The 12,914-nt window shown below is 34.0% G+C and overlaps 1 protein-coding gene and 1 long non-coding RNA gene across 2 annotated transcripts; both read right to left on the reverse strand.

The window, feature by feature from the left end:
* Positions 1 to 1,840: 1,840 nt before the first annotated feature.
* On the reverse strand, positions 1,841 to 2,494 carry LOC139354445 (uncharacterized). The gene has a single exon (XM_070998681.1). It carries the CDS (start codon positions 2,492 to 2,494, stop codon positions 1,841 to 1,843), a length of 654 nt encoding a protein of 217 aa, XP_070854782.1.
* A 6,450-nt stretch (positions 2,495 to 8,944) lies between these two features.
* On the reverse strand, positions 8,945 to 12,585 carry LOC139354146 (uncharacterized). Its single transcript, XR_011605228.1, has 3 exons — positions 9,674 to 12,585; positions 9,548 to 9,604; positions 8,945 to 9,484 (listed from the first exon to the last, which is right to left on the reverse strand). It is a non-coding gene; the product is annotated as an uncharacterized lncRNA (long non-coding RNA).
* Positions 12,586 to 12,914: the final 329 nt, after the last annotated feature.

Below are 12,914 nucleotides of genomic sequence, written 5' to 3' on the forward strand. Positions count from 1 at the left end.
AAAGAGAGATTACAATTGTTTAGAATGGGTGGGTTAAGTTGTGAAATTTTGTATCTATTTGTAAATAGAACAAGTTCCGTTTTCAAGGGACTTACCCCGAGTCCGTTCGCTATCGTCCATTTTGATAGTATTTTATGTTTAGCGGTCATGATATCGCAAAGTGTTTGTGGACATTTTCCGTTAAAGACGATGGCGACGTCGTCTGCGTATGCCACAACCTCCTCCTTCCAGAATCCGCAGCAGTTTATTTACTGCAATATTCCACAAGAGGGGTCCCTCTGTTCACTAGTCTAGTCTGGGTTGTGGTCCCTAGTATGGCTGTGACCATTCTGCTTATCAGCAATTTATAGATTAGCCTCACCATTGGCGACTCAACCCCTAGTTCTGTGAGAGATTCTGTTATAGCAGTGGGGAGCACGTTATTGAAGGCTCCCTTTATATCCAGGAAGGCGATCAGTGTGTATTCCTTGATGCTGAGTGATTTCTCGATGCTGCTTACCACCAAGTGTAGCGCCGATTCGGTTGACTTACCTTTGGTGTAAGCGTGCTGTGCTTATGTGTAGGCTTATCATTCTTTCAAAGCTCTTAAGCAGGAATGATGTTAGGCTTATTGGCCTTAAATCCTTTGCTGTGGTGTGAGTGGCCTTCCCTGCCTTGGGAATGAAAACCACCTTTGTTTCTTGCAACGCTGTTGGTAGTTCTCCTACCGCCAGGATGGATTGGAAGATTTTTTATCCAGTTTATGGCTATTTGTCCTGCTTGTTGGATGTGAGCCGGTGTTATCCCGACCGGTCCCGGCGATTTGTATGGTTTGAAACTATGAATAGACCATTTCATGTTGTGGTCTGATAGGAGTGGATCTAATTTGATTCGCTCTCCTGCTCCTCTTTCAGGAGGACGACATGCGTGTTGGCTCCCTGGGAAGTGAGCGTCTAGGAGCAGGTCCAAGGACTATTTACTGGAGTCTGACCATGATCCATTTGCTTTTTGAAGATAACCCAAAGGCGCGGCTCATCATTTGTTTTTTCTATGTCAGAGCAGAAGGTCTGCCATGCCATTCGTTTTGCTCTTCTAATGGCCTTTTTGTAAGAGGCTAGTTCATACTTGTAGCCAGATAGTGTCCTCATTTCCCGCCTTTGCTCTGTTAAACAGGCATCTGGTTCTGAGGATTGATAGTTGTTGAGTCCACCAGGGGGGCTTTTTCCTTCCCCTTGGTCGGCAAGGGCGAATCAAGGGACAATACGGAAGAATAGGTTCGAATTTAGAATAAAGTCAAAAAGAGACTCACCTCTGTCGTTGTTGTTTGGGCAACCCTACTGGGTGTGATGGCCGCTGGCCATTTAGCTTCCGAATCAATGTGTATTACATTTGGCGTTGCGATGACGGTTCTAGGGATGGTTCTTAAACAGATAAATGAGGTCGATATTTCTGATATCGGTACATCGAGAATTATCGAGTGCTTATACATGACATAAGAAATTAAAAATTAAATTTAAATTATGGCGGCAACATTCCCCCTCCTGTAATTGATCCTAGGGGGTCAGTTACCATCTTCTAAGCCGACATCTAAGACCGCAATCTTGATGGCTGGTCGATCGAGGACCCCATGCTGCGTTTTAATAGTGGCTCGACGAACTTGTCCGTCCTTGGCGGGGATGGTGTTGGTCACGCGGCCCTTAAGCCATAAGTTTCTAGGCAAGTTTTCGTCGACGATAATGACTACGCTTCCGACTGATATAGGGGGACATCTTTCGAACCATTTTGTCCGTCTAGTAAGTACCGGTGTAAACTCCTTCACCCAGCGTTGCCAAAAGCGATCTCCAAAAAGTTTTACCTTGTTTTAATGACGTCTTAAATCCATCTTCTCTTCCTTAATTGGTTTGTACCCATTTGATGAACCCATTAGCAGGTGGTTTGGAGTCAGCGCGGAGTCGTACTCGGAGACCAGGCTGACGAAAGTTAACGGACGTGAGTTTATGATGAACTGTGCTTCCATTAGAGCACACCTTAGGCTTTCATCGTTGAATGAGTAATTCGGGCAGATGCTTTTTAGGACTGTTTTGGTTGTGCGGACTAATCTTTCCCAAGCACCGCCCATGTGAGGAGCTCCTGGAGGGTTAAATTGCCATTTAATGCCGTCGAACTTGATTGCTATTTTATCGAAGTCGATTTTGATCAGCTCCTCTCGTAATGCTTTCTCCGTGGCCTTGAAATTAGTGCCATTATCGGAATAAATTTCTCTTGGTGTCCCACGTAGTGCCATGAAATTCGTGAAACACATTACACAGGAGCTTGTATCGAGGCTGTGAGCGATCTCGAAGTGGACTGCACGCAGTGTTAAGCAGGTAAACAGCGCAACCCATCTCTTCTCCTTGCGTCTTCCAACGTTGACTAGGATAGGCCCAAAATAATCAGCGCCGGTGCACGTGAACGGTTTTTCGAAACTGGTCAACCTAGCTTTTGGAACCGGGGCCATTTGTGGAGGCTGTGGCATTGCGCGACGAATTTTACATAACTGGCAGGCTTTTCTTACGGATTTGTGGAGTACTCTTAGGCGCAGAATATAAAATTAGGATTTTATATCATTTGTCACGGTTTCGTGAGCGAGGTGATGTCTGCCCTCTTATTATTCAATTCAATTTTATTTTCTAAGCTTAAAATTTTTGTGAGTCGACGAATAACATTATGAGTTATAATTTTTCTTAAATCTTCTCCCAACTTTCCGAGGATCTCATCAGTATATTGTTTCGTTGCTAGATCATTGTTGTCTAAAGGCTTGGATCCATTTTTGATACGTTTATTTTGAGCATTTAGATTACCGTCCTCATCGATGAATAATCCCTCAGTAAAATTAACACGTCATTTCAAATTTTCTGATCGTTCCTTATCAACAGAAAAATGTCCAAACTTGTCGACAGACATGATGTTTATAAATGTAAAACATATTTGTCCTTCCTATTTATACCCATTAAAATATAATCCTTTCCTCACGCAATTCCTCTAATATGGAAAAAATTTCGTTATTGTGGCTGGTGTTACCCGCTCCTTTTGATGCTACTAAAATTTCCAATCGTTCGACTAACTCATTTACATCATTCCAATATAAGTAGGTAGTTAATACGGGAGCTGGCTCACTAGGTAAAATCATGTCAAAAAAGGAGGTGGGGGTGACCCTAATTAGTCACGCATGGTTGCACACTGACCCTAATTAGTCACGCATGGTTGCACACAGGTGTTCTAATGACCTACTTAGCATAATTAATTCAAAAAGGGGGGTGTTGCTGACCCTAGTTAGATGAGCATGGTTGCACACAGGTCACTTAATGAGGTTAGAAAGTGGTGTGTAGGAGTGTGAGAGAGTGGTGTTTTGATATGTCTTGTTTTGTCTTGTCTTTTTCTCAAGCTAAAGGTGCGTGTGTGATAGGGGTGTTTTGTCATGCGTGGAATTTTGTGGAGTGCAATGGTTGCACACAGGTCACTATGTTGCTTCTAACTTGTGTTAGAACGCGTTATGCGTGGGCGTTTTGTTGAGTCAATTAGGGTTGTAGGTGACACCTGGCTTGCGTGTGTGATAGGGGTGTTTTGTCATGCGTGGGATTTTGTGGAGTGCAATGGTTGCACACAGATCACTATGTTGCTTCTAACTTGGGTTAGAAGGCGTTATGCGTGGGCGTTTTGTTGAGTCAATTAGGGTTGTAGGTGACACCTGGCTACGGTCTTGTGGTCAAAAGGTGTTGGTTTGAGGGATATTAGACCGCATACTTTTGTGGTGTGAAACAAGCGTGAGTTCGGTAACCTCCCCCTCTTTAGCGAGCATTAGATGGGAAAGTGAGCGTGGGAGTGTAACAAAAACGTTGTTTTGTTATGCGTGGGCGTTTTGTTGATTCAATTAGGGTTGTAGGTGACACCTGTTAGTGTAACCTGCCTACGGTCTTGTGGTCAAAATGGTGACTGTGGTGGTGGTGGTTCCTAACAGAACAAAACCAAATGAGATCGTTTGTTTAGTCAAATACGTTTTTCTTTAATCATATTTGAAAATTTTTTCTCATGCGCTTACATGAGAGAGAAAACGGTTACCTTCTAAGTTTTCAAAAAATGTATGTGTTAAGGAGAAATGTGGAAAGTAGTTCAGTTTTAGAAAACTATTCGTTTTACAAGGGGTGTTTTGTCATGCGTATGAATTTGTAAAACTATATTTAGGCGGAGGAGGAGGAGGAAGGGAAGTTGTTTTTCTATGCGTGGGCGTTTTGTTGATTCAATTAGGGTTGTAGGTGACACCTGTTAGTGTAACCTGGCTACGGTCTTGTGGTCAAAAGGTGTTGGTTTGAGGGATATTAGACCGCATACTTTTGTGGTGTGAAACAAGCGTGAGTTCGGTAACCTCTCCCCTCTTTAGCGAGCATTAAGGGGAAAGTGAGCGTAGGAGTGTAAGAGGGATGGTGGTGGTGGCGGTGCTTGTGGTGGTGGTTCCTAACAGAATATACACATTTATACACAAAAACAAATGAGATCGTTTGTTTAGTCAAATACGTTTTTCTTTAATCATATTTGAAAATTTTTTCTCATGCGCTTATAGAAAGAGAAAACGGTTACCTTCTAAGTTTTCAAAAAATGTATTTGTTAAGGAGAAATGTGGAAAGTAGTTCAGTTTTAGAAAACTATTTGAGTTGAGCGAACCATCTAGAATCGTCGTGTGAACCCTCCGGTAATTCAAAGCTAAAGTAAAGTTGTGTTAACTTACGTTCCATCCGAATTCGATTTGTGCGAGATTATCAAATTGATAAAAATTAAAATACTTTACCAAGTGTAAAGTAAAGTTGTGTGAACTGTGAACTACCCAGATTTGTGTTGTGTAAACTTATCAAATTGATAAAACATAAAATACTTTACAGTAAAAGTAAAGTATAACAAAGTGAAAAGTACAAGTAACAATACAATACTTCCAAAAAAAAAAAAGGAAAAAATAAAAACAAAAAAAATGAATAAGTATTGTGGAAAGTGCAACATTACCCTATCGGGTAACATTTCGTGGGCTCATCATCTGCGAACGGAGCAACACAAGAAGAATGTTGTTGAACCAGTGGATTCAAGGATAAAAAAAATCAGTTCTGGATTTCAAGGAAGGATTGTTCACTACTTATATGAAAACACCAACAATGATGTAATTTATCCAACACAATTTATGGAGCAAGCAGGAGAAGCTTTTCTACCTCACTTGTATCCATTGTTGGAAAGTTATGCATCGGTGAAAATAAATTTTGAACTTTTTGGAGAGTACGGACTTTTGAAGGAAGAAAAGGAATGTATTGAAATAAAGTCATTTCAAAGTAAGATGACAATAATTAGTGCCTATTCGAACATTGAAAATGAATATAAGGAGCACATGGAAAAAATTTTGGCGAGGATGGAAGAATTCCAAGAAAGGGATAGTGGATGGACTTTGCTTCATCTCACTCGATTGGAGATGAATATTAATCAATATTCACCCTTAAGAGGATCATCTTATATAAAACTACCCTCTTGTTTAGAAGGAAAAAAAGCAATTATAAATGTAAAAAACACAGATGATGAATATTGTTTTAAATGGAGCTTAATCGCAGCATTAAGTAAACTAAATAAGAATGCGAACAGATGCACAAGCTATAAAGTGAATATAAATGATGAAGTAATTCAAGTCAATGGGATCACACTAAATTTCACTGGATTGCAATTTCCACTAAAGCCTGCGGATATATCGAAATTTATGGAAATAAATAAGGACATAAATATTACACTTTTTGGATTCGACGATGGAGTTATATTCGGGCCCATATTTTACTCTCCTGAAGTGAGGAGAAATCATATAAATATGTTGATACTGGAGGAAGGATGTAAAGCACACTATACTTGGATAAAAAATCTCTCAAAGTAAGTTGTTTTATTATTTTATCATTATTATATCTTTTACCTGTTTTTGTTTTTAAATTTCATAATATTTATTTGCTTTCATACTTAAAAAAAAAATTTTTTTTTTCTTGTGTTTATCTTTTTTTTAGTTTGGTTTCCTCTCAAGTTTCGAGAGACAAATCAAAAAAATGGTTCTGTCAAATTTGCTTAAATTACTCATTGAGTGAAGATGCTGCCAACCGGCATTCAGAAGTCTGTGGGAAAAAAGTCTCGCGTTTACCCAACATGAAGGATGCCACTTTACGGTATACAAATGTTCAAAAGGAAGTGATGGTCCCATTCACAGTTTACGCTGACTTTGAATCCATCCTTCAACCAATTAATAAAAACGAAACATTAAATTTAAATATTATAAATATACATAGACCTGTTTCATATGCATACTATATAAAGTGTGCACATGATAACAGTTTAGATAAGTTTGTCTTAGAAACTGTATTTAACTCGGGAATGAATTTCCTGTTATCACTAATAGAAAATTTAAGTTTTATATATGAAAACTATATTTCAAAATCTGTTTCTTTAATAATGTCAGATGTTGAAGAAGATGATTTCCAAAAATCGAATAATTGTCATATATGCAACACTCCTCTTTTATTAGACAGAGTTAGGGATCACTGTCACTTCACAGGAAAATTTAGGGGGGCAGCACATAATGAGTGTAATTTAAAATACACAGTTCCAAAATTTATTCCTGTTTTCTTCCACAATTTCACCAGGTATGATTGCCATCTATTTATTAAAGATTTGGCAGTCATACCTGGTGAAATAAAGGTAATTCCATTAAATAAGGAACAATATATATCAATTTCAAAAATTATAACTTTAAGTAATGGTGATAACTTTGAAATCCGTTTTCTAGACTCGTTTCGATTTATGCCTTCTGCTTTAGATACATTAGCTTCAAATCTAGATAGTGAACAAATGTGTATAACAAGATCATTTTTCCCTAATGAAAATCATTTCAACTTAATGCGACGAAAGGGTGTATTTCCATATGAATATTTAGATTCAGTTGAGAAATTAAAAGAAAGTAAATTACCTCCTAGAGAAGCTTTCTATAGTTCCTTAACCGAAAATGAATGTTCAGTTGAAAATTATACTCACGCACAAAAGGTATGGAATGAGTTTTCTTGTAATAATCTTAAAGATTATTTAGAATTATATTTAAAAACAGATGTTTTATTAATGTCTGATGTCTTTGAAAACTTTCGAAGACTTTGTAGTAAAATTTATTCACTTGATCCAGCACATTTTTTCACTACACCAGGATTATCATGGGAAGCTATGTTAAAATGTACTAAAATTGAATTAGATTTATTAACTGATATAGATCAGTATAAATTTATTCAAAGTGGTATTCGTGGTGGCTTAGTTCAATGTACATGTAGATATGCTAAAGCAAATAATAAATATATTGAGAATTTTGATAGTACTCAAAAATCATCATATTTGATTTATTTGGATGCAAATAATTTATATGGTTGGGCTATGTCACAATCTTTACCATATGGAGGTTTTGAATGGATTTCAAGGGGGGAACTTGATAGTATTAACATTGCTGAGATTGCAGATGATAGTGAATATGGATACATTTTTGAGGTAGATTTAAAATATCCTTTAAAATTGCACGATAAACATAATGACCTTCCATTTTGTTGTAATAATCAGTTACCAACAAAGTCAGACAAAATACAAAAATTAATTGCTGATTTAAGGGATAAAGAAAAATATATAATTCATTATAAAAATCTTCAACAGTGTATAGAAAATGGATTAATTCTAACAAAAATTCATAGAGGTCTTCGCTTCTTTCAGAAACCTTGGCTAAAAACATATATTGATTTGAATACATTCCATAGAACTAATGCAAAAAATACATTTGAAAAAGATTTTTTTAAACTTTTAAATAATGCTGTCTACGGTAAAACGATGGAAAATGTAGATAAGCGCGTTAATATTAAATTAATTACTGAATGGGAAAGTGCTTCACCATCCGATTCTTCTGGTCCAAAAAGGCATTGCGGTAGATCTCTTATTTCAAAGTCAAACTTCCATAGTGTCAAACAGTTTTCAGAAAACTTCTTTGCCTTTCAAATGAAAAGATTAAATGTGTTGTACAACAAACCTTTATATTTAGGTTTTGCTGTATTAGATTTATCGAAATGGAAAATGTATGATTTTCATTATAATTATATCAAACCTAAATACAATGAAACTGTTCAATTAAATTATATGGATACAGATTCTTTTATATATACCATTAACACTGAAGATTTTTATAAAGATATTCGGAATGATGTTGAGATGAAGTTTGATACATCAGATTATTCTGATGAATTACTTAATCTCTATAATTTTCCTAAAGCTAATAAAAAAAGGTTGGGTTTTTGTAAAGATGAACTCAATGGAAGACCTATGACTGAATTTGTTGGTTTGAGATCAAAAATGTATGCCTTTAAAACATCTAATAGTAATGACAGCTCTGAAAAAACAGTGAAAAAATCAAAGGGTGTTAAAAGAAGTGCAATAGATCAATTAACTTTTAATAGTTTTAAAAAATGTTTGTTTTCGGAAGAGGAAGTGGTAGGCTCTATGTCAATGATTAGATCTAAAAATCATCTTTTATCAACAATTAAATGTAAAAAAGTAGTTCTCAGTCATAAAGACACAAAGGTTCTTATACAAGACAATAAAATTAATACACTACAATATGGCCATTATAAAATAGATGAAAAAAGATTAGAAAATAAACTTAATGAAATGGATTCAAATATTTATGTTTATGAACAAAGAATAAAAGAAATAGAGAATTGTTCTAATAGAAATAATTATCAAGAGAATGAAATAGAAAAATTTAAGAAAAATATATATGAATGTGAATTTGAAATGTTTTATACAGAACTAGAATTAAATTTATTAGATTGTAAAAAAAATGAATAAATGTACTCTATAATTGTAAATAAGACAGAACAAACAACGCTTTTTTATTTAAAGGGTAAAATGTAAGGTAATGTATAAACTAAATATTACAATTCACAATATTATTATTATTATTATTATAAAATTTTTATTTAACAGAACAAACATCGCTTTTACTTACAGGGTAATGTTAAAATTTATGAGAATTAACAGAACATGAAAATTTGAATTTAACAGAAGAATTACAATATTTTCTTTGAATTACATTCAATTTGTTTACTTTCTTCTATATTTAGTGGTATAGTTTGTTTATAGTTATCTATACCACCCTGTAATCTATATACTTTATTGTCATCATTACTTAAAGGAATTGATTTAATGTATTTATCATTATCTTCATCTAAATTAAACGGTATAGTTTGAACATAGTTATCTATACCACCCTCAACAAGAATAGTTTCATCCTCACTAGATGATCTTGGAATACATGGTTCCGGATTTTCATCATCATAAAGGATTGTATCATGGTCATCATCATCATCATCATCATCATCGTCATCACCATACAAATTATGAGAAAATTTACCATCCTCTTTTTTATTAATGTTTTGGAGATCTGAAAATATAAATATTTTACTATATATATATACAAATATTATTTTATATGTATTTAACCAACCTTTTTGAGCTCCATCCGAAATATTATTTTCAACTTTTTTATTTATGTTTTGGAGTTCTGAAAATATATATATATATATATATTAGTATATAAAATTATATATATATATATATATATTAAACTCACCTTTTTTTAATTTACTCGAATTATTATTTTCATCTTCTATTTTTATATTCTGTAAAAATAAACATATTTCCCTACTAAATCAGATTATGTTATAATATCACTATTAGTTATTTTGAAATCGTTAATATCGTTAATTGATATTTTATCTGTACTAATCTGACTTTCTTTTTTATTTAAATATTCAAGCATCATTTGAGCTGCTAAATTTCTCTTTCTTAAATATATCCCATTAATTCTTTCTGCTTCCTCTATTTCAATTTCTTGGATTTGTGGACCATCACTAAGATAACCTGTTTCTTCTTCTTCTATCTCTTCTCTTTTACTCTCTTGTTTGGAGAGAAGATCAGCATCCTTTGATATTTTTTCATAGACAATCCTGTCTTTTCGTCTCTCTGCATTAATTACTGTTTGGGATAAAACTTCTGCAAATTCAAAACAATTTATTCTTAAAGTTGCTAAGGGGGTATTAGTATTGCGTTTAGATTTTTGATGGCGTTGGCGATTAGATAAATATTTTAAATTCATACGCTTAGATTTACTTAGACTTCGTCTAGAATGTGTTCTTCTATAAATATTATTGTAATGACATTTAACTCCTACTGTAGCAGTTTTGTATTGGATGGTAAAGAATCTGTTTAGACCCCTTCTTCCCAAATCCATATGCCCTCCTATTCTCCTTTCATTTTCAACTAATTTTTGCTTAAAATTCTCAATTATAGCTCTCTTTGTGAATTCGATTTGAGAGTTGTGTATGTTTTCAGTGCTTTTGAATTTATGAGTAGTGTTCCTTTTTATTGGAACCCGACTTACACTTTCAAATTCTGTATCACTATCACTGATCCCCAACACTAATTCTTGTGACGTATTACTAAATGTTGGTGCTCGACTTACGTTTTCAAATTCTCTCTCACTATCAATTATACCCATATCAATTTTTTCTGATTTTTCTTCTCCTATGTTCTTATTTTCTATATGATCAACACTTTCATTTTCGCTATTAAAATCAAAAAGATTGGTTGGGGTTGTAGTTGTTGATGTAGCTGTTTTTGTTGTATCTTCTTCCAGAAGTTCTTTTTTTAATGTAGTTGCTGCTGTTGTAGTTGTTGTTTCTTCCTTCTCCTCCTCCTCCAGAATTCCCCTTCTCATTGTAGGTGTAGTTGCACTTGTTGTAGTTGAGGTAGATGTAGTTGTAGTAGATGTTGATTTAGTAGTTTCTTCTTCAACTGTACTTGCACTTGTACTTGTTGTTAAGTCTTTTTCATTAATGCTACCATTAATAGCATTAAATATTTTAGTATCGAGTTCACTTTTTAAGTTTGGTATCTCCTTTTCATCACTTGTCTTGTTTATGAGATCCATAAAAATATGACTGTCCTCTAGGATCTCAAATTTTAAGTCAATTTTAATGATTTTTTTTAGTTTTGGAACATTGATAAATAACCCAATCGAATTATTGGAAGTCGATGGGTTTTCAATTAAAGTCATTTCATTGGGGAGTGGTACCATTTTCACCATCGGATTAAAGAGGGAAAGTATCACAAAAAATATTATAAAAACCGTCATTTTAATTTTGATTTTGTTTTTTTGACAATCGAACAAACGAACTATCGAATGAATAAGCAAACGATCCGAAATTGAGTTGCGTGAACGAATAGATGGAAACTGAACACTTTTTGAAATTCTTCTGCCTTTATACCCTCCAGATTTGTATATATAAATATGTAACGTTCTGTTTAAATTCTTATCTGTACATGCTTTTCTTCACACTTTATAAATAGGAATTGCGTGATTGTGAAGAAACATAATTTATTTCACGCATTGACGTCAATGTCTACATTTTTATTGTTGTTTATAGAATTTCGTTTTTATGAATCCAACTATCTTCTGATTTTGAAAGGCCTACCCAACGCACAAGCACATAATCAAGTTCCACCCAAAATTCTTATCTGTATATACTCTTTTAGTCTAGCCAACGCACAAGCTCATAATCAAGTTCCGTTCCGTTTATAAATAGGAATTGCGTGCTTGTGAAGAGGAAACATAATTTATTTTCACGCATTGACGTCAATGCCTACATTTTAATTGTTCTATGCTTCCACTTGTTGTTTATAGAATTTCGTTTTTATGAATCCAACTATCTTCTGATTTTGAAAAGCCTAGCCAACGCACAAGCACATAATCACCTTTTTGTTTCACAATCTTTTCAACAAGATAAGTATTAGGGAATTTTGTTTTTTTAATTTCTTGTTTATAGAAACCGCCTTGTACTGGATCACCCTTCAAGTCCTCAAGTAAATATGTGGTGGGGGATGTATTTTGTACTTTCCGAATTCGAAAAATTTCCGTTGTCCAGTTTGGGGTATAGCCTTTTTCAAAGACATGTTTATATTTACTTATTCGTACATGATCCCCCTCTTTAAAGTACCCATTTGTAAATATTTTTAGATGATTGTATGATCTCATCAAAATCTGTTTTTCATTTTTAGCATTGACGTCAATAGGCTTCATTTTAATCGTTCTATGCTTCCTGTTATTATAATTATTAATCAACTCTTTGTATATTTGAAGCCAAGTATATTTTCCATTAAAACTAAACTCACGCCACATAAGTTCTTTTATTGTTCTATTAAAACGTTCCACAATAGATGCTTTAAGAGTACTAAATGTTGAGTAATGATTAATTTCATATCTTTTCATCAATTCTCTAAATTGTTTATTATAGAATTCATTTCCATTATCTGTTTGTAAATTCTTTGGTACTCCACGACCAGATTTCATTATTTTTTCCATTGCTTTTGTAACTTCATCTGCATTTTTTGATTTTATTGCTTCACCCCATCCATATTTAGAAAATGTATCTATTACTGTTAACAAATACCTATACCCCTTATTTGATGATGCATATGCCCCCATTTCAATCAAATCAGCCTGCCATAAATCATTAATACCCTTTACTATAACTCTACGTCTTGGGAAATTCTTGAATGATGGGCGATGTAACTCATTTACAATATCTCGTTTACTCATAGCTTTATTTTATCTGGTATAAATGGTTTCTTCTCTAAAGATTCAGTTTCACCTTTTAAAACTGAGGTTGGTGCAATTATATAATTGAAAATGTTACTTTCTATTTCATTTATATCCTCCACTACCTTATTAAAAGTTTTCATGAGAAATTCCAATTTTTTAGAAATTTCACTCACTTTTCCCTCAATATTATTGATTCGAGGTCTTAATCTAA

Source organism: Drosophila suzukii, assembly GCF_043229965.1.
Source record: "Drosophila suzukii chromosome 2 unlocalized genomic scaffold, CBGP_Dsuzu_IsoJpt1.0 scf_2c, whole genome shotgun sequence".
Classification (NCBI taxonomy): domain Eukaryota; kingdom Metazoa; phylum Arthropoda; class Insecta; order Diptera; family Drosophilidae; genus Drosophila; species Drosophila suzukii.

Bases quoted from the DNA above. Each gene is read 5' to 3' on its own strand.
- LOC139354445 (XM_070998681.1), bottom strand. From the start codon at position 2,494: ATGCCACAGCCTCCACAAATGGCCCCGGTTCCAAAAGCTAGGTTGACC.